At 41.9% G+C, this 23417-nt stretch overlaps 2 protein-coding genes across 3 annotated transcripts in view; both read right to left on the reverse strand.

Moving 5' to 3' along the window:
- Nadk2 (NAD kinase 2, mitochondrial) overlaps positions 1–13231 on the reverse strand; it is a 41620-nt gene extending 28389 nt beyond the window's left edge. Inside the window, exons 1-3 of one of the 2 annotated variants that reach the window (XM_032898799.1) lie at positions 12755–13230; positions 1210–1298; positions 349–437 (exon numbers count right to left, since the gene is read on the reverse strand). In XM_032898799.1, coding sequence (XP_032754690.1) covers positions 349–437; positions 1210–1298; positions 12755–13012 — 436 coding nt within the window. In that variant the 5' untranslated portion in view covers positions 13013–13230. Of the gene's footprint in view, positions 1–348; positions 438–1209; positions 1299–12754 lie in introns of both variants that reach the window. The other variant, XM_032898800.1, reaches the window with a different exon arrangement.
- Positions 13232–18055: 4824 nt separating this feature from the next.
- Ranbp3l (RAN binding protein 3 like) overlaps positions 18056–23417 on the reverse strand; it is a 46994-nt gene continuing 41632 nt past the window's right edge. Inside the window, exons 16-18 of the mRNA XM_032897028.1 lie at positions 23173–23315; positions 20922–21111; positions 18056–19141 (exon numbers count right to left, since the gene is read on the reverse strand). Coding sequence (XP_032752919.1) covers positions 19098–19141; positions 20922–21111; positions 23173–23315 — 377 coding nt within the window. The 3' untranslated portion in view covers positions 18056–19097. The remainder of the gene's footprint in view (positions 19142–20921; positions 21112–23172; positions 23316–23417) is intronic.

Here is a 23417-nt window from a genome sequence, read left to right on the forward strand (position 1 = left end):
ACTCAAGAAAAAGTACATTTTGGTATGATGGGGACAAATAATGATAACTTCAATAAATTTTCACCGTTGGCTCTTTATTAAGGCTGCCATAATGAAATCAAATTACACTCACAAATCATCTTTCGAATTTACAGGTGAGGTCTTCAAATTAATACTAAAGAAAATGGAGAACCTCACAACATCAAGAATTATAGATAACATTAAGAAAAAATGTAACAACAAACAAAACAACAACAACAGAAAACCTGTCCCACAGACTTGAAGAATCCAAAGCCGCTGTCTCCAGGAACCTGGAAACACCCACTGAGAAGCCCGGGCCCCAGCACCCTGTCTCTGGGAAGCAGTTACCTCCTGCGGCTATGACGGCATCTGCCCATCGAACAGTCTCTTCGTCGTACTCTCTCCGCTTTACCAGGCGCACCTCGATCCCTTCATCCCTAGGACAAGAAGTTGCACAGTTTCCTCTCGTGACATATCTAAGTCACAGGCATTTTCTAAGAGGCAGAGTATTACCAAAATCATCGCCATCATCATCATCTCTGCTGTAGAAACAAATCTAGCTGTGGTTTGTGAAGTGAGCATATACAGCCAATTAACTATGACAAGTCAGGAAGCAAATTAATAAATGTTGACAACCAAACCTCCATGGGGCTAAAACCACTGACAGTAATACCTCGATCAGAATTGCACTTTCCTCTGTTTCTGATGCTGAGATTTAACATGAAAGTGTCTTTATAGTCACTACATAAAATTTACATATTCATTTAAAAAAACTATTACTTGAAGTTCAACAAATATTCATTGAGTGGCAGACACTCGGAGTATTTGATGGTTGGCATGTTCGTGGGGTCCTCTTTTACAGTCACTTAAATGGATGCAAGTCCAAGTGCAGAGCCTACAGTGGTCACGTTTAGACCCCAGGAACACTTTTGTGAGCACTCGTATCTGTGACTCACACAGTGGGAGCCCACTGAGTACCGTGCAACCCAGGAAAACGAGCTTCCCTAGGAGACAGTTACCGAAAATATTTGACTTCTAAGAGTAAGAGAAAATGTCCTTAGGAAAATGATAAAGTCTAGTCTTTTAATCTCGATTTAATCTTCTGGAAATTTGCCAAGTTTTACCAACAGTCTAAGAATTAGCTGCTAGTACAAACAAGACCAGAACTCCTGAACGTAAAACCCCTGTAAGACCACCGCCCGGACTTACCGTAAGCTATCAATGATGTGTTCTACATTTTTGGTGTGGATATGATGTCGCTCAAGTAGCCCACTGTAGCTCGAGCCTTTCAATGCAAGCTATCAAAGAAAAGAAATGATAATTACATGAAAGCATGACATACAGTACAACGTCATCTAAAAGCCCTACACAAAAACATTCAAGGCTCATGTTAGTAACTGTCTGTGAAACTACAAGTTCAAATTCTACTAAAGGCCAGACTTGAGAAAAATCCTAACTTTAGAACCAAATACAAATCAGGTCTCGTGAATTATGCAGTCAAAGCTTCCAAAAGGCACACTCTACATGGCTTCTTAAATGCCTTTACCAGGATCCACTGGCTATCTGTGGGCCAAAGACAAGTTATCACTGTCACAGGCAGTGAGCTGACCTTTGGCCCACTTGGATTTGCTGTCTTGAGTTCACATTTACGGACCCAGTTTGTATTTTGCCCTGCGTCATCTAGCAATGAGCCGGGCATGTCTTTGAGAAGGATACCATCCAGATACAGAAATATATCCTTCACCTATTGTTCTTCCTACTCAGTTCAAAGAGTTGTGTGCATTCTTACCATTAATACTCTAAAGAGAAGTGATCTGAACAGTAAAATGTGAAGTATGTGTCCGGTATAAAATCTAAATAGTATCACTACTTAGTTACAGAGTAGACTGACTTCTAGAAAGTAATTTAGTATGTATTTTACTTTGCTGAACGGCTGAATCACAGTCTCACTTACAGCCTCAAACTTACATTTCCCTCAGCCTCCCAAGTATTTCTAATACCAGCTTGTGTCACCATGTCTGGCTTATGCTTTACTTTGTAAAAAAAAAAAAGAAAGAAAGAAAGAAAAGAAAGAGAGAAAGAAAGAAGAAAAGAAAAGAAAAAGAAAGAACACTTATTTATTTTTGACAACTGTACTTTGCTTTTCCAAGATTACACTAATGTAGAAGGCATTTTAAGAAAATAAAATGTCTTATTTCTTAGGAATGATTAACTGCCAATACTTTCATGCCTTCCCAGAATTTTTTTTTTTTTTTTACTAATGTAGCACTAAGAATTGTTTAAAGTATTTTTTTCTTCTACATTTAAGAGAACTGTACGAACCTTAAAAGAGTGAAGACAACATTTGGCTGTCATGAAGAGTAACAGATGAATACTTAGACCAGACGGCCATCCAAGCTGAACTGTCCCCATTAGAATCATGACATCCAGCCCTAATGGGCAGTGAGCGCAGCGGGAACCAGAAACCCTCCACTGATCTCAGCCAAATGAACACAAGCGTTGGTTCCTGATCAAGGACAAGCACCTTTAGGTTTCTGTCCACATTACTCCAAAATAAAACCACATCAACCACCTCTCAAGGAGGATGAGCCGGAAGGCCTTCCTTCTCTACCCTCTCCTCCATGACTCCCTAATCCAGAATTAAAAAGAAACCTGAATACAGAAGCTCAGGATTCTCAAGGGTTGGGACTCAGAACAAATGCCCACATGCCCTTTTCACTGTGTCCGGTACCAAGCCTTAATTTTCTTCTCTAAGGACCTCTCACCTACAGCTTAAGCCAAGGCTGGAGTCACACCTGAGACCACCTCCTTCCTTATCCCCAATCCAATTACCAAATCTAGGTGCCATCAAGGCACACCTGTACGCTCATCTTGACCGCAATGCGTGCACTGCACAGGCCTCTGCTCAGCTCCGTCAGTTGCTGGCCCTCCAGATCTCCCCACACAGACCCCCTCACTGAAGACCCTGGTAACTCCCTGCACTCTTTTAACTCTCCCTGCTGCATCAGAACCCTGGCTCTCCTCAGCCCTGCAGGGTAATGACAGCCGGACCAGGAACAAAGCTGAGGCCCTGAGGATGCTACCACTCACACACACAAAGCCAGTTACTCCATCCCAAAGTCTGTTCGTTCCCTCCACTGAATTTGCTACACGGAAAATTATTTTTTAAATGTATTTTTTAAAAACCTGCTCTGCTCATGTCCCCTTACTAGAATATAATTAATACAACAGTGATCTTCTCTTGTTCTGTGTACCCTCAGGATCTGATTACGGAATAAGCATTTGTTGAGTGAATTCTTTCATTCATTCATTCGTTCGTTCGTTCATTCACAGTTTGGCTTTGGGGAAGGGGGACTGCTAGGGACCCACCTCTCAGAAAACCAACAACAGTGCATAAACAGACTCCAAGGACAACTTGAGTGACATGTGGCCTGGGAAGCTGGCCATCACTACCTGGTCAGGCCTGAGGAGAGGCCAGGAAGTGGAGGGAATATATTATTTTGTTATAGTAACACCCCATAACTTTACTTTAGGAGTGAACACCTTACAAAGATAGAAAATAAGACTGTAAAAATGTAATGTGTGCAAATATTTGAGTACCCGACTACTGTTTATTTAAATATTAGTTAAGCTCATTATACTTATTAAATGGAGACTACAAATAGCCCAGAATGATGACAAGTATTTTAAAGGGACCATAAGTTTTCCAGAATACTGTCATCAAATTTATCATTTCTCACTTGCGAGAAATAAAACTTTAGGGTTTCTGGCCTCCAGACTTCAATAATCTGTCCAAATATCGGCTCTTTTGTTCCAATTTTTGGTTTGGATCGAATGAACATACACTCTGGAACAAAAGACATAAACAGGCTAAGAAACTTCTGTTCTTACTTCCTGGTTCTCAGCAGGCTGCAGGAAATTAAGATAAAGATTAGCCTAGCCGAGGTGCAGCAAAGTCTTTATCTCAAATTTCTCCCTGTGAAAAGACTCTCTTAGCATCAGCATTCTCCCAGAGAATGCAACTGCCTCTAGTATTTTCTTTAACATACTAGCTGGTGGAGGAGCTGAGGGAGGAGCTGGTGGAGCTGGTGGAGTAGCTGGAGTAGCTGATGTAGCTGGAGTAGCTGGTGGAGGAGCTGGTTTCACTAACAAGGACTAGCCACAGAAAGCAGTTAAGTGGCGAAACATTTCAGGAAACGCTTTAGAAACACCAACTAGAATATCCTGAACCACCATGCAAGCGACACTCGCACTAGGGTGGAACACAAACTGGTAGGCAGAACAGACAGCTATAGCCCTGGAAATAATGTGGTCTCGAACACCTAAAAACTCACCTCAAGCAGATTAAATAAATAAGTATGAATTCTTATAAAATGGTTGAAAATTTAAAAGTTCAGGAAATTTAGAATTCATTCTCAACTTTGTAATGTCCCATACTACACATTCAAAAACATATTCATTTATAGTATTTTTCAAGAATGCCTGCCTTATTTCCATTAAAGAAATAAACAGAATGATTCAAGTTGGAAAAAGTAAAAGAATCTAAAAGAACATTTACAGACAGAGTATCTCATTATAAAAGCCACCAAAGCCCAACGCCCCTTCTCTCACTGCCTTGGTGTTAACGTGCACAGCAGGATGAGAGAATAAAAACTGAGGGCAGATTTGCCACATTTTAGAGGTTTTAAATATGCAATTTTCTAAATGGTCTTCAGCATTCTTACTTCTTAACTTGCCTTAAATTAAACTCATTACAATTACAGATTTTTAAAACTTGCTTTTCCAGTCAGTCAGGTGTTCCTAAGTTGAACTCTTTAATGTCCATGAAAAGGTCAACAAAGAGCCTCCTTACTGCACATGAAATACACAGCTGTGTAAGATACTGAACGTTTGCTATGTAAACGTACTAGGTATGGTTCAAGCATCCTTTTGCACGCTTAACGAGGCGGCTTGCTGTTACTCAGAACTGCCTGGGGAGTGTGTATGTGTGTGTGTTGGGGGGCAGAGGGGCTTTTCAGCAGCTACAAAATCAACTGCTTGCCTCTCAGCCGCAGCACCACCAGACTGGCTAAAACGCACTGAGCCTGGATCATTTCTCCCCTCCTCTACCTTACAGGCGCTCACGTCCCTTGCCCAATGCTGGTTTTGTTCGCCCAGTGTGTCCTCCCGGTGTGTGAGTGCGGCCAAGGCTCCATCTCTGGCTCCTGAGCCGAGCTCACTTCTTTACTCTGACCCAGGACTTGGCTTCCAGAGTATGAACTAGTAACAGAAATCTGTCCTGGCAGCTCAAAAGTCGTTTGATTCACACTCTAGTTTTCAAATGTCTCACCCTAAAATATCTAAACACCTACATGGCCGCACTCTTCTGTGTGCTGAGTTACGTGCCTGTTGATATGATAAGACTCCGTTTCTTTAGATGACTGAGTAGACCCAGCTGTCACCCAAGTCTCTCGCATTCAGTTTCCACAGCCAGTCAGCCAGCTTACCTATTGCTCCACCTAAGCTTCTTCCAAACTGTGTCGAGTTCTACACGGCCGGCCGAATGGCTGTCTTCAGCTCTGGACCACATCAGCTCTTTCAGAGCTGAACGTAAAAGCTTGCCTCTGGATTTCCTAAACGAACTCCTTAAAAGTCTGATCAATTCTCATCCCAACCTAATCAAGACCAGAAATGTCATCTTTGCTCTATTCCCCAAATGCTCAAAATCAAAACCTTATCCACCCCACTCACCCTACTCCCACGAAGGCAGACCAGCCAATGACTGGACTCTACTGCCAAAAAGTCCGGAGAGCATTAGCAGAGAATGCGAACTCTTAGAATTACAGTTAATATCCGTCTATCTTGTCCAGCCTACCTAACAGCAATACATGCACGGCCAAGCACTGACCATGCCCCTGCGGTTCATTATACACAGTCAGATAGAACATTTCAGTTAAACAGAAAATAAAATATACCCTATTTAACTAGGTTAAACTGTCTCCTGTAGCATTTTATTCCCGTTAGTACAAAGTCTCAAAGTCTTGGTGTGTTAGCTATAAGATGAACTCCATTCCTGGTTCACGCATCCAAATCCTTCCGTCCTTCAGTATTTAGTAACATCCCAAAAATAAAGGGTTATCATTTCACTCTATAATACTGGCAAAAGTATTAAATCTTATGAAGTGTTGGTGATAACTTTCAGATTAGGGGACACATTCAATGCATATGAGAATTGCCCTTAATAGTAATGAAAATTAGTACTAGCAAAATGGCCAGACAAGTGAAGACACCTGAACGAGTAAAGACAGCTATCACTCAAGCCTGGTCCCCTGAGCTCCATTCCTGGAACACAGGACAAGGTGGAGGGGGAAAACCAACTCTATCAAGTTGTCCTCTGACCTCCACCTATGTGCCACGACATGTGTACCCACACGCAATATGCATGCAGGCACATATACAATAATAATCACATTTTTAAAAGTAAAATAAAACTGCAAACCACATACAATTATTCCAAAAGAGAAATTCTACATAGAAATTACTACATAGTAAATTCATTTATAACAATATAGGTAACTTTAAAAGAAAAATAGTAAGAAATGTGAATTTGTAGTAAATACTAGGTACATGTTCTAAAGCCTACATCATTACTCTAACTTTTTAAAGATGCATAAAATTTAATAAAGTCTATTTGTGGAGAGTCATATCAATATTAAACCATCTGCATGGTAATCATATACATACAGACAGACATGTATACATACAGACATGTATATATGCATACATCCATACATGCATGCAAGCAGGGGCACAGACAGATCATTTGGGAACACACTTGCTACATAAGCATGAGGACCTGATTCAATGCCAAGCACCAGAGTCAAAAGTTGAGCATGCTGGCCCTCACTAAGAATCCCAGAGCTGGGGAGCAGAGACTGGAGGATCCCTGGGTTTACCAACATCCAGTATAGGATAAGGGGCTAGCGCCTGCCAAACCAATGAGAAACCTCCTCTGGGAAGGAGCTAGGAAATGTTTCTGGGATTAATCCCCAACATCATCTTCCGGCCCGACTCTTCATGTGTGCAGAACACACATCCATTTTAAACAATCTAAAACAAATACAGAAAAGCTGTATCTGCCAAGTCTGGTAATTAAATCCTGCTACTGTGAGTCTTTTCTACAGGCTTAAAGTATTTCATAACTGGAGATCTAAACACATCACTAAAACTTTTATGTAGGGTTGTAAAATAAATAAGGGTCTTTCCCTCCTTTAATTCTACCCTTCCCAAGTATCCTCTTCCTTTTCTGGGTGCTCATGGACCGCTTTATCTACAGAGCTAAAATACCGTGTAATACAGGTACTATTTTTTGGTCCCTGGTTCGGTCAGGCTAGTGGGATGGCTCAGAGGGTGAAGACACCCTACTCGGCCTGATGACTTGAGGTTGATACCCTGGCCCCATAGGTTGAAAGGAGAGACCACCTCTTCCAGGTGTCCTCACCTGTGCTAGACTACTAACTAAATAAAAACACTAAATATGCACTAAATAAAAACAAATGAGCAAACACGTTAGGTCAAGTTAAATCTTTCTGGATGCCGGTAGTACTGTATAATTACACCCAATGAGTTTTTATTTAAACAATGGCTTCACTTTGATTTACTGGATATGTGCCACCGATGCAGTGGGGGTAGCTGACACCCTGAGAAGTCGGTTCTCTTCTCCCACTGGGTGCCTTGGATACTCCACTCCTGCGCTCAGTCTTGCTTTCCGCCCTGGGCCACCTGGGAAGGCCTGGCAGGTGTTTCTAATGTGGACCTTTAAGTGACAGTCGCTATTACAGACACGCTTCATGAAAGAGGCAGCGCTTCAGAACCACAGCTGCTTCAAAGCAACCGAGTTAAAGGGAAACAAACACCCATTCCCGGTGGCTGGGGATGTAGCTTAGTGCCAGACCACTCCACACATGCACAAGGCCCTGGGTTTGATGTCAGCAGTGTAAAAAGGGACTAATTACATGTCGCAAGCGTTAACTCCAAGTTTCTAGTTCATTTATTGGTGATCTTAGAAAAGCAACCTGCTGTGGAATGACCAAAACCAACGCCACTTCAAATATAAAACTTTCAGCTGGGTGACCCATCCTTGCTTGAATGCAAATCTATTGTTGCAAAAATAGGTCAAATTTCCTACATGATCCATATCTAATGGTTCATCATAAAAAATAAATAACTCCTCCAAGGCATGAAATAACTGTCGCGGTGGCTGGTATTTAAAATTATATACTTCTGTTACATATCAGTAAAAGTGGAATTAAGCCAACTTAAACTTTTCTGGTCACTTAAACATGCATCAATAAACAAAAGACTTGAATCTACACAGAACTTATTTCCCACACTTCGGAGCACAGGAAGAGAGATCAGGGTTTGGAAAGTAAAGCCTCTGACACTTGCATGGCTGGCCACACGCTTCCACGCAACACTCCCCCAGGCAACACTGCTAACGTGAAGACTGGAAAAAAAAAAAAAAAAAAAACCAGGGCATTTCAGCTACAGGGACACTCAATCTTCCTCTTCTTGAAAGCTCAGAGACAATCTTATTTCAGTTTAAAAGAAAATGTACCAGGCAGGCAAGCTGCAAATCCCGGCAGCTGCTCAGAGGAGGAGGATGGAGAAGGAAAGAAGAAATTGTACTGTTTGCTTGTCAATTTTTTCTTCTGAATGCAAATATTTGTGGAATGGAGTATACGCTTAGCCTCTGTTTTCCAAATTATGTTAAACAGAACTTAAAATCTCTTCTGACAAATTGACACCAAAATCAACATTTGTTTAATTTGCTTCTCAAGCATTTTAGCTTGAAACTCCTTTAAAGAGCCCATGTTGGTGGTCGCTGCCTTACCAGCTAACACGGAATACTGACAGATGGTAATAAGGCCCGGTGTGAAAAAGCTGGCACCAGCCTCGGGAAGAAGAGGACCAACATCAGAATCGTTTCCCATGACCTCAGCACTGAGAGGTAGGGAGGAAGATGAGCAAGATGGAACACTGCCCCTCAGTATGAAATAATCACAGACGGGCACTTTTCACCGTGTCCTCATCACATTTAACATGACCCTGGTAGGCAGAGGCAAGAATCGAGGACTTCTGAAGGGTTATGTCTGAACCTTCCCTCAAAGGATGAACAAGAACTAGAAGACAGAAAACAGCATTAAATGTGGGTCTCTGTAATTTTAGGCACGTGGTTCCGAGAAGCAAAGTGTAGGAATTCTCGACACTGCATCAGAAGCGTGAGAGGGAAGGTTCAGGAATCTGCACTTCAGTACATTCTTGGGGTTGAAGGGAGCCTCTGGGTGCTGACAGGCAGAGGAGCCAAGCGTCCAGATGTTCACCCTGAGATAGATCACTCTGGTGCCTGAGGCTGGAAGATCTGCTAGCAACGGGGTTCACTTAGGAGGCCCTGGCAGCACACCAGGTCACGTTCTTTAATTTGGTAACTACTTACACAGCTGACTGCATACGTGCGGAGAAGAGTTATCTGCCCGGCACTACAGCCTAAGCCACATTGTTTGTGCATGTGTATGTGTGTGTGTGCGCGTGTGGTGTGCGTGTGGTGTGTGTGTGTGTGTGTGTGTGTGTAACGAGGAACAAAAACAAGACGTAAGAACCAGCTACCGAGTCAGTAAACAGAAATAGTTTAATCCAAAAGAAGTGTCATTAAGTGAACTTACTTTATCCTATTGTATCTAAAAAAGAAAGCCATTAAAGATGGTTCCTCTGGTCTCCCAGGGACTAAACCACCAACCAAATGGAGGGACCCATGGCTCCAGCCGCATTTGTAGCAGAGGATGGCTTCTTTGGCATCAATAGGAGAAGCCCTTGGTCTTGTGAAGGTTGGTTTCCCCAGTGTAGGGGAATGCCAGGGTGTTGAGGTGGGAGTGGGTGGGTGGGAGTGGGAGCACCCTCATGGGGATGGGGGGGATAACATTCGAAATATAAATACATAAAATCTCCAAGAAAAAAAATAAAGATAAGAAAGATTAAAAAAAAAAAAGAAATTCCACCAACTAAAAAAGAAAGAAAGATGGGTCCTCTGAGATTACAACAAAATGAGAAAAAGCGAAGTGAAAACTGCCTATTTCTTACCTGATTTGTACAACTAAGTATTTTAAATAAAACCTTTTCTTGGGCTAACGAAGTGTGTTTTGGCAAGAACGCCCTAGCCGAATCCGTTTTGTTTCATCTGATGTGTGACTGCCAAGGAGTCTGGTTAGGAGCTCTGCCTCCAGCGTCACCTCTCACAGTCTGTGAGAGTAGTTTATGCCTTCACAGGACCTGGAAGCAAAACCCTTAACTAAAAATCTTCCACTCCCAAGACAAGTCACTAACCACTCACTAGGAAGGAAGGCAAGAGTCAGAAATAATGCAATACTACCAGGGAAATTAATAGAAAAGTCAAAATTTGCCCCACGCTGAAGGATATAATCCTGTTCTTGTACTGGTTTCATCCACTAAAAAGATACTTCATGTAAGTCCCTTAACAAAGTCAGAAAACCAGGGGCTTCCTGAGAGAAAACTACAGGAGCCCGCTAGGCAAGCATCTATTAATCTACTGTTTGCATTTTAACAAGCACCTCCAAATAGAGAACTATTCAACAAGTTAACAAAACAGAACGAGATGCTTTCATGCAAATCATGTTACCATGGCATTATAGAAACAGTAGCCAGAGTAGCAGTGGCGTGAAGCAAGCACTTGGGCATTTTCTTTTACAACCAATTCATGCACCTGAGTAAGTTTGACCCCAACAGTATAGTAAACAACATAAAATTCTTTCCGATCCTACCTTTAGAGTGGTAGAGCTTCACACAGCCTGGTATCCCTGAGCTGTTCTTATCTGGGGTACATCTAACGCACTCTCACTGCAAATACTGTCCTTGACATCAATGCAAAACCAACCACTATCGGTAAGTTAGGAAAACAATAAAATCGCAGTCTCTTGGTGATCACAAAACTGCTGTTGAGCCCAACAGCTCTACTTCAAAGCTGGCCTGTTCTAACTGCATCATCACCCAGTGACGACAGACAAACATTAAGAGGCTTTCTCTACTCGGAGGGAGTTCGAGCTTTTAAAGATAACGATCATCTCTACTTTTAAGAAGTTTTATTATCGGCCATCTCGTTCAGAAATACAAGAGTTAATCTCAATTCAGATGTCACCCGGTTTCCAGAATCCTTGAAATAATTTCACAATGCCAGTTCCAGAATGGACCTTGGAAGCTATTTAGCCCAACCCATGAGGAGCTAGGTGAATGAACTTTTGAAAGCTAACATTACAGTTACAAAAGTTTTGTTTCACTCATGAGGGACAGAGAAGTTAAAAACCGCAAAGTATGTCAGTCACACCGAACCAGGGAGAACCTTGAACTCCTGGTGTTCAAATCCCACTCTCAGTGTGGTAGACTTGAGAGTCCGGGTTCACTTCTGTTGGGTGGTTTTTTTTCCCACTTGAGTGTACTATTTTTAAATCCACAGACGCTTAGATAAAATTGTGTGAGACTAAGCATACAAGACATGATATTTCACAATTTCTAAAAGGTGAACCTTGCAAAGTCGGGCATATAACCAAAGGGACACGCCTCTTTTTCCAAAATAGAAACAAAGTACTTTCATCTAGCCCACAATTCCCCCACCTCTTCGCCTTCATTTCACTCAACTTCACACACTACCCCAGTCAAACGGCCGATACTCTATTTTACTGCAAATGTTATTTAGAAATACTTTCAAACACTTGGGGAAGAGAAAATTCGCACTGATTTCTACGCCCCTCGTCAATTTGCCAAACAATAATGACAAGACTCAGTAGCTAAGCAAAGATTTACAATTTGTTTCTCCTGTCTCTAAAATAAAAGTGTGACGGTAACAGACATCATTCTTGTACATAACTGAATAATGGTTATGTACAATTAATTCTAAAGCCTTCAGGTGTCTGGAGTCAACAATTACACGCATAATGGAGGTTTTTCTAGATAAATTGCTAACAACCCATTTCCTGAAAGTTACTGGGTAGCACAGTCTTTTTTTTTTTTTTTTTTTTTTTTCAAAATGGGGAAGCTCGAACTCTGGGTTCAATTCTCCCACACACATACACACATGGGTTTGCATACCTGGCAAAGCTATTAGTAAACACACCGAAGACAGTGTATGGCGGAGGCCCTGTTACTTCAGAGGCAGGGGCACATCCCTTCCCCTATTATCCTGCTTACTTTTACTTGTTCCTTATCTGACCTTCCTATACAAAACATATCTCGAGTCAGCTTGCCTGCCTCGCTGTCTCAGGCGCTTCTCAAGCGGCCAGAGACCCTGGAGCGGCCACCACATTGCAGCAGGGCTCTTTCCCTGGCCAGGCCTCCGTCCCTAGACGAGAAGGGGGTGTGACCGCGGCACCTCGGCCCTCTCTCCACGGTCAGTGGCGGTGCCGGATAATTTTCTTTCTCCCGGTGGCCTGGGGAGAGGTCCCCAGGGCAAACAGGGCGTACAACCCTCACCTTCTCAGTGATCGGAGTCCACACTTCAGACGCTGGGGCGAGGATACACGTGGCTTCCCAAGTCCCGGTCCCGGGGGCCCCTCTAAGGCAGACTCAGAGCACCCTAGTCCCAGGCTCCAGGGGGACCACAGGCAATCGGAGGCAGGCCGTTGGGCTTTGAGGGTGTCCTGTGGCCCGCAAGACCCAGTCGCGCCCCCGCCCCCACCCCCAGTTCCAGCCGTCCCCCGCCAGGACCCACCAGCTGCTTCAGGTCCTCCTCGGAGAGCTCCGCATAGCGGTACCGCTGCTGCTCGAACTCATAGCGGGTGGTTTTCGCCACCACCACCACCCGCGAGGGGCGGAAGCCGCCGTCGGCGGGGCTACCACCGCCCGCCAGCTCGCGCGGCTGCCCGTGCCCCAAGTGCCGCCGTCCCTCCCCGCCCGAGCCCCGCAGAGCCGCGCGGCCCCCCGCCACGCGCCGGCAGCTGCCCAGCAGGAAGCCCCGGTAGCAAGTCATGGTCCGCGGGGCTGCGGCTGCAGGCTCGCGCTCCCCGCCGCCAGCACCACGCCGGGCGTGCAGAGGTTAAGTGCGGGGACGTGCGTGGAACGCGCCACTAGAGGGGACGTGCCCAGACGCAGGCGCGGGCGGGGAGCCCCGGGAGGACCGGGGAGGCGGGTATCCGGGCTGGCCCGAGAGCGGTGGGTTTTGTTTGTTTGTTTATTCGTTTCCTTCGGCGCCTGCGCAATGGCCTCTCGGTCCGGCCCCACCTCCCTCTCCACCCTTTCACAGAGGTCGCTTTGAACCCGCCCCCAGGCCCGACCTGTCAGCTAATCAGAGGTCCGGAAGGTTTGGGAGTCCCAGGGGCTTCGGGGATTGGCTGTGGTCGGGAAAGGGCAGGAATTCTATTTGACGTTTGAGCTGCCTGAAGAAATCCAGCTGGAACCGGTCTGGGGCGGCGTAGGGGGTGCAGGCGGAGTTTTGAGCCCCTGGCGGGAAAGCAAGTTTCTTGCGCACCTTCCCCACAGTTGTTTCATTTTTGCTAGCTTTTCTGGGTGGTTGCCATGCTTGTCTTTGGTAAATTTTAACCAGTGTCTGCTGGGTAGCTGATGTGTCCATCGCTGGAGTAAGATCTGGGGGCGATGACCTCGCTCCAGGTGGCGTCGTTTTGCCGGGACTAACGGCAGATGAAGATGCCGAGCCCTTTATTAGGGAGAGGAATTACAGCTACCGAGAAGGATCACAGAGCATTAGCCCGAGCTCAGAGCCCTAAGCTTCTTGTCCCTGTGACCGCCAAAAAACACTAGCCTAGAGAGACAGTGCTGTCAGGGAGAAACGTGGGGGAATAATGAGGGAAGGAAGGAGTTTTGTCTAGTCGTGTGTGTCTGTCTAGGCCGGGAGATGAGGTCGGAAAGCTGCATAGGGCCGAACTGAAGGGTTAAGAATGTTGTGCACTTTGCACTCTATCCTGTAGGCAAGTTCAGAGCAGTGTTTGATGATTATTGATCTGGCTTTGGAACGTTGGGTAGTCTTGGAAGCTAGAGCAAGGGAAGTTGTCAGAGTCTGTAGGAACAGTTACACAACCATAGAGATCTAAAGTGATTAAGAATAAAAGGGAAAGTTACTCTGGAGGAAAAGTCAGAAGACAGTGTATGTCCTAGTAGGTGGCTCCTGCCCTGAGGTCCTTGCTGTGGAAGCCTCTTTCCTTTGCAGTACTGGCCTCTGGATTCCAGGCATGCTATTTCATGTTTGTGAGACTCGGATGCCACTGTAATACTGGACCTATTTTCTCTTCAGGATACAGAAAACTACATTCTTTTTTTTTTTTTTTTTTTTTTTTCGGAGCTGGGGACAGAAAACTACATTCTTGACTCCCACTTCTAGCTGGAAACATCTCAATGGGGTATCCTTGTCAAACCTTATTTTGGATCCTTTCTTCTGCCTCTCCAAAACATTACGTATTGAATTACTACGCCATCCTCTCAGATGTATCTTGAATTCTCTCTCCCTGATGGATTTTCCACTTCAGTTCTTAAAGATCCCCATGTCTAAGCCCCAGTTGTTTACCTGTTCCCTAACTCACGTTTACATTTTCAGTGGTTCTCAACCTCTAGGTCATATATCAGATGTCCTGTATACCAGATATTTACATTATGTTTCATCACAGTAGCAAACTTATAATCATGAAGTAACAACAAAATAACTTTATGGTTGGGGAGGGGAGGTCACCACAACATGAGGAACTGTATTACAAGATGGCAGGATTAGGAAGGTTGAGAACCACTGATGCAGGTTCTGGACAGAATCATCAGTCATCAATATATTCTTGCCAATGCATTCTTACAGCCAACCTTTTCTTTTGGGGGGCAGGGAACGGGGCAGGTTGGGGGCGTTTGGTTGACTTACTTTTCTAATCCACGGTTATGGGAACTACCAACCTTTTTATCTTCTCCCTGTGCTTACTTCACCACTACTGTTTCCAAAGTTACCAAATGACCAGATGGAAGTTCAGAAGATACCATTTAGTTCTTAAATCACTCGTTTTTGTGAAAGCACTGGGGTGGCTCAGTTCTTTCTGGAGTATTTGGCTGTTGTTTCTTGGCACATAATCGCTAAGGACATTCCTTCCACCTTTCAGTCCCCCTCTTTCTAGGCCTGTCCCTTTTCTAGCATTCTCCCTCATCATTTTCCACCCCTGCTCCATTCTACTTGGTGAACCCATGTGCTGTTGTGTAATGAAGAGTTTGGGCCTTGAAAGACTGACTCAAATCCCAACTTTAATGTGTATTTACTTGGTGAACCTTGAACTGGTTGCATAACCTTTCTGAACCTATTTTCTCATTTATAAAACAGTATCGACCTTGTAAAGTTGTACATCAATGGATAAATACCTGACCCCATGTCTGCTGTGAATTAGACCCTAAACTGCTAGTCCCCTTTGCCTTAAGTGACTTCAGCTATTACCAACATCATTAGCCCATTTGGTTCTTCTGAATTTCAAATCCTTACTCATAGCTTTCTATAGGATGATGTCACTTCGGTTCAAATGTACAACATGTGAGTGGACACTAAATTATATTTGACTAGAACACCCTATCAGGTGCTAGAAACTGAACGATAAAGAGTCTCTGTTCTTTAGGAGCCAGAGGTCATACAATGGTAGAATTCTACAGAGTGCTTGATAAGAATTAAGAGGAGCGTGTTTGGAAGGATGTCCCGAAGTAACAGGTCATAAAATAGTAGTGCCATCAAGAATGAGAAGGAATTTCTGCAAGAGAAATAGCATAAACTAGTGTGTAGAAACCCAGTGGAGGAGCAATTTTGAATTCCTTGTAAATCGTGAGTAGTACACAACACTGGGAAGCGATGGAGAAAGCTTACGGTAAGTGTTCTAGCGACACTAAGGAGCTTGGTTTTTATGCTATATATACTAGAAAGCCGCAAAAAAAAAAAGACAAAATAATTAGCATAATTAGCTTTGCAAAACCATTAAAAATTTTTCTTAAAAGGCATGCAGTAAATAAACCCCTGAAAAGATGTTCAGTCATATTAAAAATCAGAAAGATACAAATTAAGGTCATAGAGAAATAGCTCTTATCCAATAGATAGATAGAAATTAAGAAATCCTAGTAATATTCTAGTAGAATACTATCAAATCATCAAGACCTTCTTAGGCTAAACCATTCATCTGTCATTTCCATAATTCCACCATTACTAAGGTTTACAAATACTGTCTTAGAAGTTCCACTATATTCCTATATTCCAGTTTGATAAGTATGGCTGATATTTTAAAAAATTAATCAGTATAGTAGAGTATATTCTGTAAGTATGATCTGATTAATGCAAAAGCACAAAACTCCTGGAACTCCTTTGACAGGGTATCAGTTTCACATACCTGACAAAAAGGAAAATTTTAAAGATACCAGACTTCAAACTCTAATACCACTGGTACAATATTGCAAAGCCAATGTGGTTTTCTAATGAACGATCCATGCAATAAATGATAGCCATACCTTAAGCTGACATTACTGTTCCTAACATTTTCTGAACACACTGTCTGTCACTGATAATCTGAGGTTTGGAGGTTTCCAGGTCTTAAATGTACTCTTCCCAGTTTGTGCACACTCGTGCACATGTAACTCTGAGAGATGCACACCGCTTCTTCACAATAGTCATATAGTCTAGAACTTGGATAGTTATTTTCCCTGTGGTTGAAGGGCATCTCTGGCTATAAAAAATGTGAGTGGTGGTTTGAGAAATGCCCCCCATAGGTTCAAATATGCGAACACTTAGCTCTGGTTGGTGACACTGGGATACGTTTTAGGAAGTATGTCACTGGCATTGGGCTTTGAAGGTTTATAGCCTGGTCCCTCTTCCAGTCCACTCTGGCTTCTGTGTGTGGCTGCAGATGTGAACTCTTAGCTTCCTTACTGCCTGCATACTGCAAGGCTTCCCCACCACTATGTATTCTTTCTCTGGAACTCTGACCTCAAACCAAGTCTTCCTTCTGTAAGTATCCTTGGTTCTGATACTTTATCACGGCAACAAAAAGGATGTAAAATAATCTTTTGTAACAGGAAACATTTTTAATGATCATAATTATGCTAAACAACTATTGAAAGGCAAATACTATTGAAAGGCAATATTTAGATTTTCTTTATATAAGATACATAATTCAATATAAAATTAGATACATATGTAATATATTTGGAGATTAGTTAATCAGATTTTAATTAAAAAAACAGCTTATATGGAAATCCAGAGTGTAAGATACACACTCACCTGTCTGAATAACTTATGAGAGTGAATATTATTGTATAATTGATTGCTTCACACTGAAAGGAGACAAGGAAAGTAGAAAACACAAAAAGTGGTGGCAGGGTAAGGCTAGATGAAAATACAAGGTAAAGAAAAACTAGAAAATGTTTCTTCTAATCAAGATGGAGGACTCTTGCACCGTATGTTGTGTCTCTGCTCTGTGTCACTGTTTCACGACCCTGAGGTTTGCACTGTCTCTCTGCCTTGCTGACATTCTAACCTACTCGGGCACCTCCTGGCATTTCTGCATAGGTTACAAGTAAGTCTGTTTCTCACTTGCCATCTGTGTGGAAGACCAAAGAAATTCAGTCGATTCAACTTATATTAAAATATTTGGAACACACACAGACAAAAATGACTTCGTTTCCATTCCAGTGTGGTAACAAGAAGAAACATGCCAAGAGATAAAGGTCTCTGTTCTCTGCTTCACTTTAACAATCACAAAGCTAACATCCTACAGGTGAGCCAATACTTTATCTTCTTCAAAGGCCTCCCTGATTATGTTTCTAGTAAGAAGTATCTGATTTCTTTCTACCACAGAGTGGGGGAGACAGAATTTTAATTATCTGCGTTTACTCCTTCCCCTGATGGTAAGTCTTTCTCTCTTCTCTATACCTTTTCTCTCTTCTTCTGAACATATCAATTCAATCCCACTCTAAAAGACCTTGTCCAGGCGTTGTATGCTAACCTTCAGATTTGAGCTGAGATTTGGTTAACAAATATGCATACGCGGATACTTGGCTGTATGGAGGCAGTAAAGCACTGCCAACTTCTAAAATATATTTTCACATGTATGTTTCCAAAGGATATTTTCTTCGACATAGCAGTTTGTACAGTTTCGCCCTTATTACAAGGGTATCAAGGTTCAGCACACATTCAAAACAATTTAGGATCTTGAATCTTTATTCTGTAATGAGATAGTTTAGGGCTACTAATAAAATAGAATATGGCTAAATTCTGACATGGATCTTTCATGCATGATTCATAAAGAATCTCTAAATGGAAAAGGCATAAAACATCTGTAAAATCATTGAAATCATATGACAATGATGGAAGTTGAGATACTCATTTGGCCATATACAATACATTTGTTATAAAATGGCTTCTGCATAGCCTTACACTGACTAGACTATTAAGACCATCACATAAATAAAGCACATTGATATTTGCCTTCTGTATATTTGTGACACATATGTAATACATTACATTTTGTTCCATTATTCATCAACTCTTGTGAGCTGACTTTGAGTCAAATACGTAAGATGCAATGGATAAAAGTCCTCAAATGGACACTCTTATAAAAGAATTCTTACTTGAATGTATGTATTCAAAGTATAAGTGAAAATATACATTTCACATGATTTAATGAAATGCCTTGCAATTATATTTTTTTAAAGAGATGACTATAAATTTAGTAAAATATTTGTTCTATAGCCAGACAATGTATGGCTTAAAATAAATACTTTAGATATTTATCAAAGGTTTATCAAAGCCAACATTTGTACTTTTAATTAATATATCCATCAATATGATGAATAGTCCAAATTAGTTATCAAATCCTATTCTAGAGTAATCCACAAAAGGATAAATTCTGAAGTTCATTTCTTAAATTCTGTCCACAATAATGAAAATGTAAAACATAAAACTTTTAATTACAATAATTGTATTTGTTTCTTTAATTAAAAAAAAACACTTTAAGGTAGGAGTAGAGTCTTCTCAGGACGGTCTGGCGTTTCAGTGGAGTGGCTACTCTTTCTGTAGATGTCACGTTTTTAGCAGAGAAGGCTTACGAACAGACAATTGACTGTCTGTGGTTCCACCTTGAAGGATCTGTGATAAATTTAAAATATCTTATTACACAGTATTATATTTGGACTTAATATCAAATGCAGATAAACATAAGTAGCTTAGTGATAAAGAAATGAAAGATAAAAATGTTTTTATAATTAACATTAGAAAATATTGCTAATAAATTTTACTTCCACCCTATAGCAAATGTAGTTGGTGTGCTCTTCTTTCAAGCTTTTGGATTTAGTATCATCATCATCATCTTTATCATCATCATCACCATCATCATCATCTTTATCATCATCATCATCATTTTGTGTTTGTGTGATGGGGGAGCACACGTGTGCAAGGCATATGTACAGAGACCAGAGGATAACTTAGTGACGTTGGTTCTCTCCTTCCCACTTCACATATGTTCCAGGGCTCAAACTCCAATTGTCAGGCTTGTCTGACACAAGCTTTGCAGGCTGAGCCATCTCACCAACAATGTTACTAATAATCTTAAAGATGACATTTTCTGACAAGGAAAATGTTACTTAATTCATAGGCAAACATACATTTCATAGCTCCTGTAACATTCTTGGGAGACATCCTGAAGAAGAGATTGGCAAGGGGGAAACAACAGCAGAGGAAAGGGTCTGGTGATTGACAGCTGCCTTATACTGTTTCCATTGATTTAGCAGTAAGAAAGTTGCATATCAACCCCTCCCAAAAGTGAAAGTTTCAGGACTGCATCTCATTGATTAAATTTTGTGGTCTCCTCTCTATTTCAAGTTGACATTTCTAATAGACTTCATTGTATTGTGGACAATATAAACATATAAAAGACAATTTACTTATCCCTTCTATAGAATTTGGAGAATCATAAACCCCCTGCTCAATAGGTTTGTTTAAAGTAGAAAATCATACTCCTGTAATTCTCTGGCTTACTAAATCAAGCAACATGTGATCCTAATCTGCACCTATGATAGAATTTTCCTTTTAATTATAATTTTAATATTAAAGTCTTTCATCCTGTTTTATATGTTCTTTGACAATTTTTAAAATAATGTATAATTAAAGCAGCTTTAAAGTTTTAAAATGATTGAAAGTTGGGAACGCTCATTGCATTATCATTTGATGTTGTTAAGTCCCAATAGATGGAACTCAGTGTAAGTGAAATTGTCACTGAAAATGACTGCATGACTGTTAGATTAGCTACAGCCATAGAACAGAGCAGCACTTATGGGGTCTTTGGCACTGCCCCCCACCAACAATGATGTATAGTACTTTTAAACACACACATCAGGACAAACAGTCAACTCTGAAAACCTGTTTACTCCTGATTCAGTTTCAGCCTTAGTAAATTCTCACCCAGGTTTAAATAGTCGTCTTTTTTTGCCCTAGTCAAAGAAGGACCTTGCAGATAATAATACTTACACAATTTAGGTGTTTCTCTAATCAATCAAATTCCAAAAAAGGAACAAATAGGATTTTCAGGACTTAACTAGATTTACTGGATCCCAATTGCATACACTAATTCCTCCAGCTAAGCCATTGACTGGACCATGCGTAATGAGTATGCGTAGTGGTTACTTTCAAGGCAGCAATGTACTACGTTCAATTGTGAAAACAGTCTTTTCTGGAATTGATAGGCAAATGTAGATACTGACTTGAAGATCACTCTTAAAAGACAGATTTTTTTTCCAATCCACTCCTGCATTCAAACAACCAGGCTCCAACCACCACTCACTCAAAACAGCCGAAGGGCCTCTTCAATACACTGGCCTGTGCTTGCTAGGTTGCTCTTAGACTTTGACCCAAGGAAGCAAGAATTATTTACCTGGTCCAGTTTTAGTGACTTGTGTGATGTCATCCTCATCCTCATCACAGCTCCCGCCGCTGACCTGCGGCAGAATTGTATCCGCCTGGCTTCCGGCTGGACCACCATCACCCTGCTGACCGAGGCTTCGAAGGGCAACGAGACGGTGGTGTATTGCTGCATACAGAAAGCCTATGTCTTTGGCACTAGCCTTCAAGAGAAAAATTAAGTTGTTAAGACTGTGAATAATGAATAAATACAGCCATGCTTAGATCGTTTTGATCTCTCACTGTTTATAAAGGAAGGAATTCTGTTCATAAATCTGGAAGGCAAATAAATACCAACAGCCCAAAAAAAAAAAGTGAAGTGGATTTGTTTTACACCACATTGTATCCCAACGTGAGTAAAGCGATGAGGTCTCAATCCATACATTTAAAATTGAGAAAATACAGCTTTGTCACTTAAGAATCCTGTTTGAATTTAAGTCTTGAAGTTAGTTCTTCCTCTGCTGCCTTACGCTGCAGACCACTGTACGTTTAAGGACTCTTTCCAGCACTTCACCCACCCCACGCACATGGCTTTGTGGAGAAGCCGGGCTCCGGAGGAACGGGTGACATCTTCAGACATCATACTTCTCAAAAACCTCCTGAAGCTCATTTTTGGTTGTCATTAATAGAAAATGAAGGCAGTAGCCCTTTGATATTGGCGCAGCACTAGCCGTTGTGTTCTTATCCCATTTACATTAGCGAAAACAAGGAATACAGATAGATACTCCCTCTTCCCTTTATGAATGAAAAAAATTGTGACTGAAAAAAATAAAGTCTTGTCTAAGTTATGGCATTAAAACCCTCACTTCGAGTAAGAAAAATTAGGATTTTGTAGTCATTTTAGCTGTTTGATCTCAGCAGCTTTATAAAGTATACTTTTGTTCCCTCCATCCCCCATGTAAGTTAGTCAGTTTATTGAATGTTGAATAGCTTGTCTGGAGGTCACACAATTAGTGCAATGTGGCACATAGGTATGGATATGTATGTATCTGGTTTTCTCCTGATTTTATAATATACATTTTACACATACATGATGAGATTATTTTGTGGATGGAGCCCAAGACTAACCATAGAATGTATTTACAGCCATACACACCTTGCATACATAACTTGTAGGAAATTTTCTACAATATTTTAGTGTGCCTTGTTTGTGTGCCTTTGACACACAAGGTCAGGTGTGGAAACTTCCATGTTGAGGTTCAGAAATGTTGGAGTTGGGAGCATTCTGGATTCCAATGTTTTAGATCAAGGATGCTTAGCCTATTGATAGAATACTAAAATGTTGATAGTGATCACAAAAAAAAATGATTTTTATTGTGTTTGGTTTGTTTATCTCCTGTGAATGTGCCGCAGTTTTAAAAGCCAGCGTGGGTCAAGCATTGGGTGGCGCTGTGGTGAGGGTGGGTAGAGTCAGTTTCAGTTCCCGCTACAATGCTTTACCCACCGAAAACCACTGGGCAGGAGTCTGATGACTTCTGTGATAAACAGGAGTCATTATCTCATTCTCTTTCTTGGTATTATCGCATACCATTTTTTTCTCCATTGTTTAGTGGAAGCCTAACCGGTTAGATCACCACCTACTCTGGTATCATTTGGGTAATCTATATTTTCAAGTCTTCCCAGTCTCAGGCTATGGGGAAAACTCAGCTAGAGGTTGGAAGTTGGGGGTGGGGGAAGACGGCCTTGTTCTTGGCAGCTCTCTTGGATCTGTAGCTTGTATTTGAGGTCAGGCATTCCTGCCGCAGGGAACAGCTCAACTGTGCTTCTATCCCGTTACCCTGGAGATTCACTCATGTCCAGAATTGGAATCTGCCGTCGGCCTGGCAGTAATGTGCTGTCCTGTGCTCTCCCACTCCTCGCTGGCTCCTGGTCTGTGATCACAAGCCTCCCTTCTCTGGGCGAGTGACAGGTTTCCACCTCCAAGGGGCCACTTCTTACAATGTAGTGACTTGGAAGCATAGATGCTTGTTAACATAATTTTAACAGTAAAGGAAATGATAGGAAAAGACATCCAGGTGTCTTAGAATAAGGGCCAACTGAAGAATTTTGACTTTGGTGTCAAGATGAATAGACATTAGGACGTATTAGACTGTCAGTAGCCATAATGAGTGGCTGATTTCTTTGCCAGCCATGCAAATTACCATAAGGAAAATGAATTAGGGACTGCAACAGGCTAATTATTATATTAGCAGGACAACCAATCATCACTGAGATTTATAACTTACCTGAATTAAGAATATCTTTATGCGGTCGTCTTCTAAATCAGTCGCGGTTATCCGCAAGCTTTTATGATTTGCTCTTTGAGTCTTCATCTGAGCCCAGAGTCTGCTATTGAGAACCAGCCTCAGGCTGCCTTGGTTGCGCATGACTGTGAGAGGAAGAAGAGCAAGTCAGATCGGGGTTCACAGTCTCTTAACCTTAAATAAAGATTGTTTGAAGGAAAAGATAATCCTATAACTGTTTCTCAAGC

The sequence above is a fragment of the Rattus rattus genome, chromosome 3 (genome assembly GCF_011064425.1).
Source record: "Rattus rattus isolate New Zealand chromosome 3, Rrattus_CSIRO_v1, whole genome shotgun sequence".
Classification (NCBI taxonomy): Eukaryota; Metazoa; Chordata; class Mammalia; order Rodentia; family Muridae; genus Rattus; species Rattus rattus.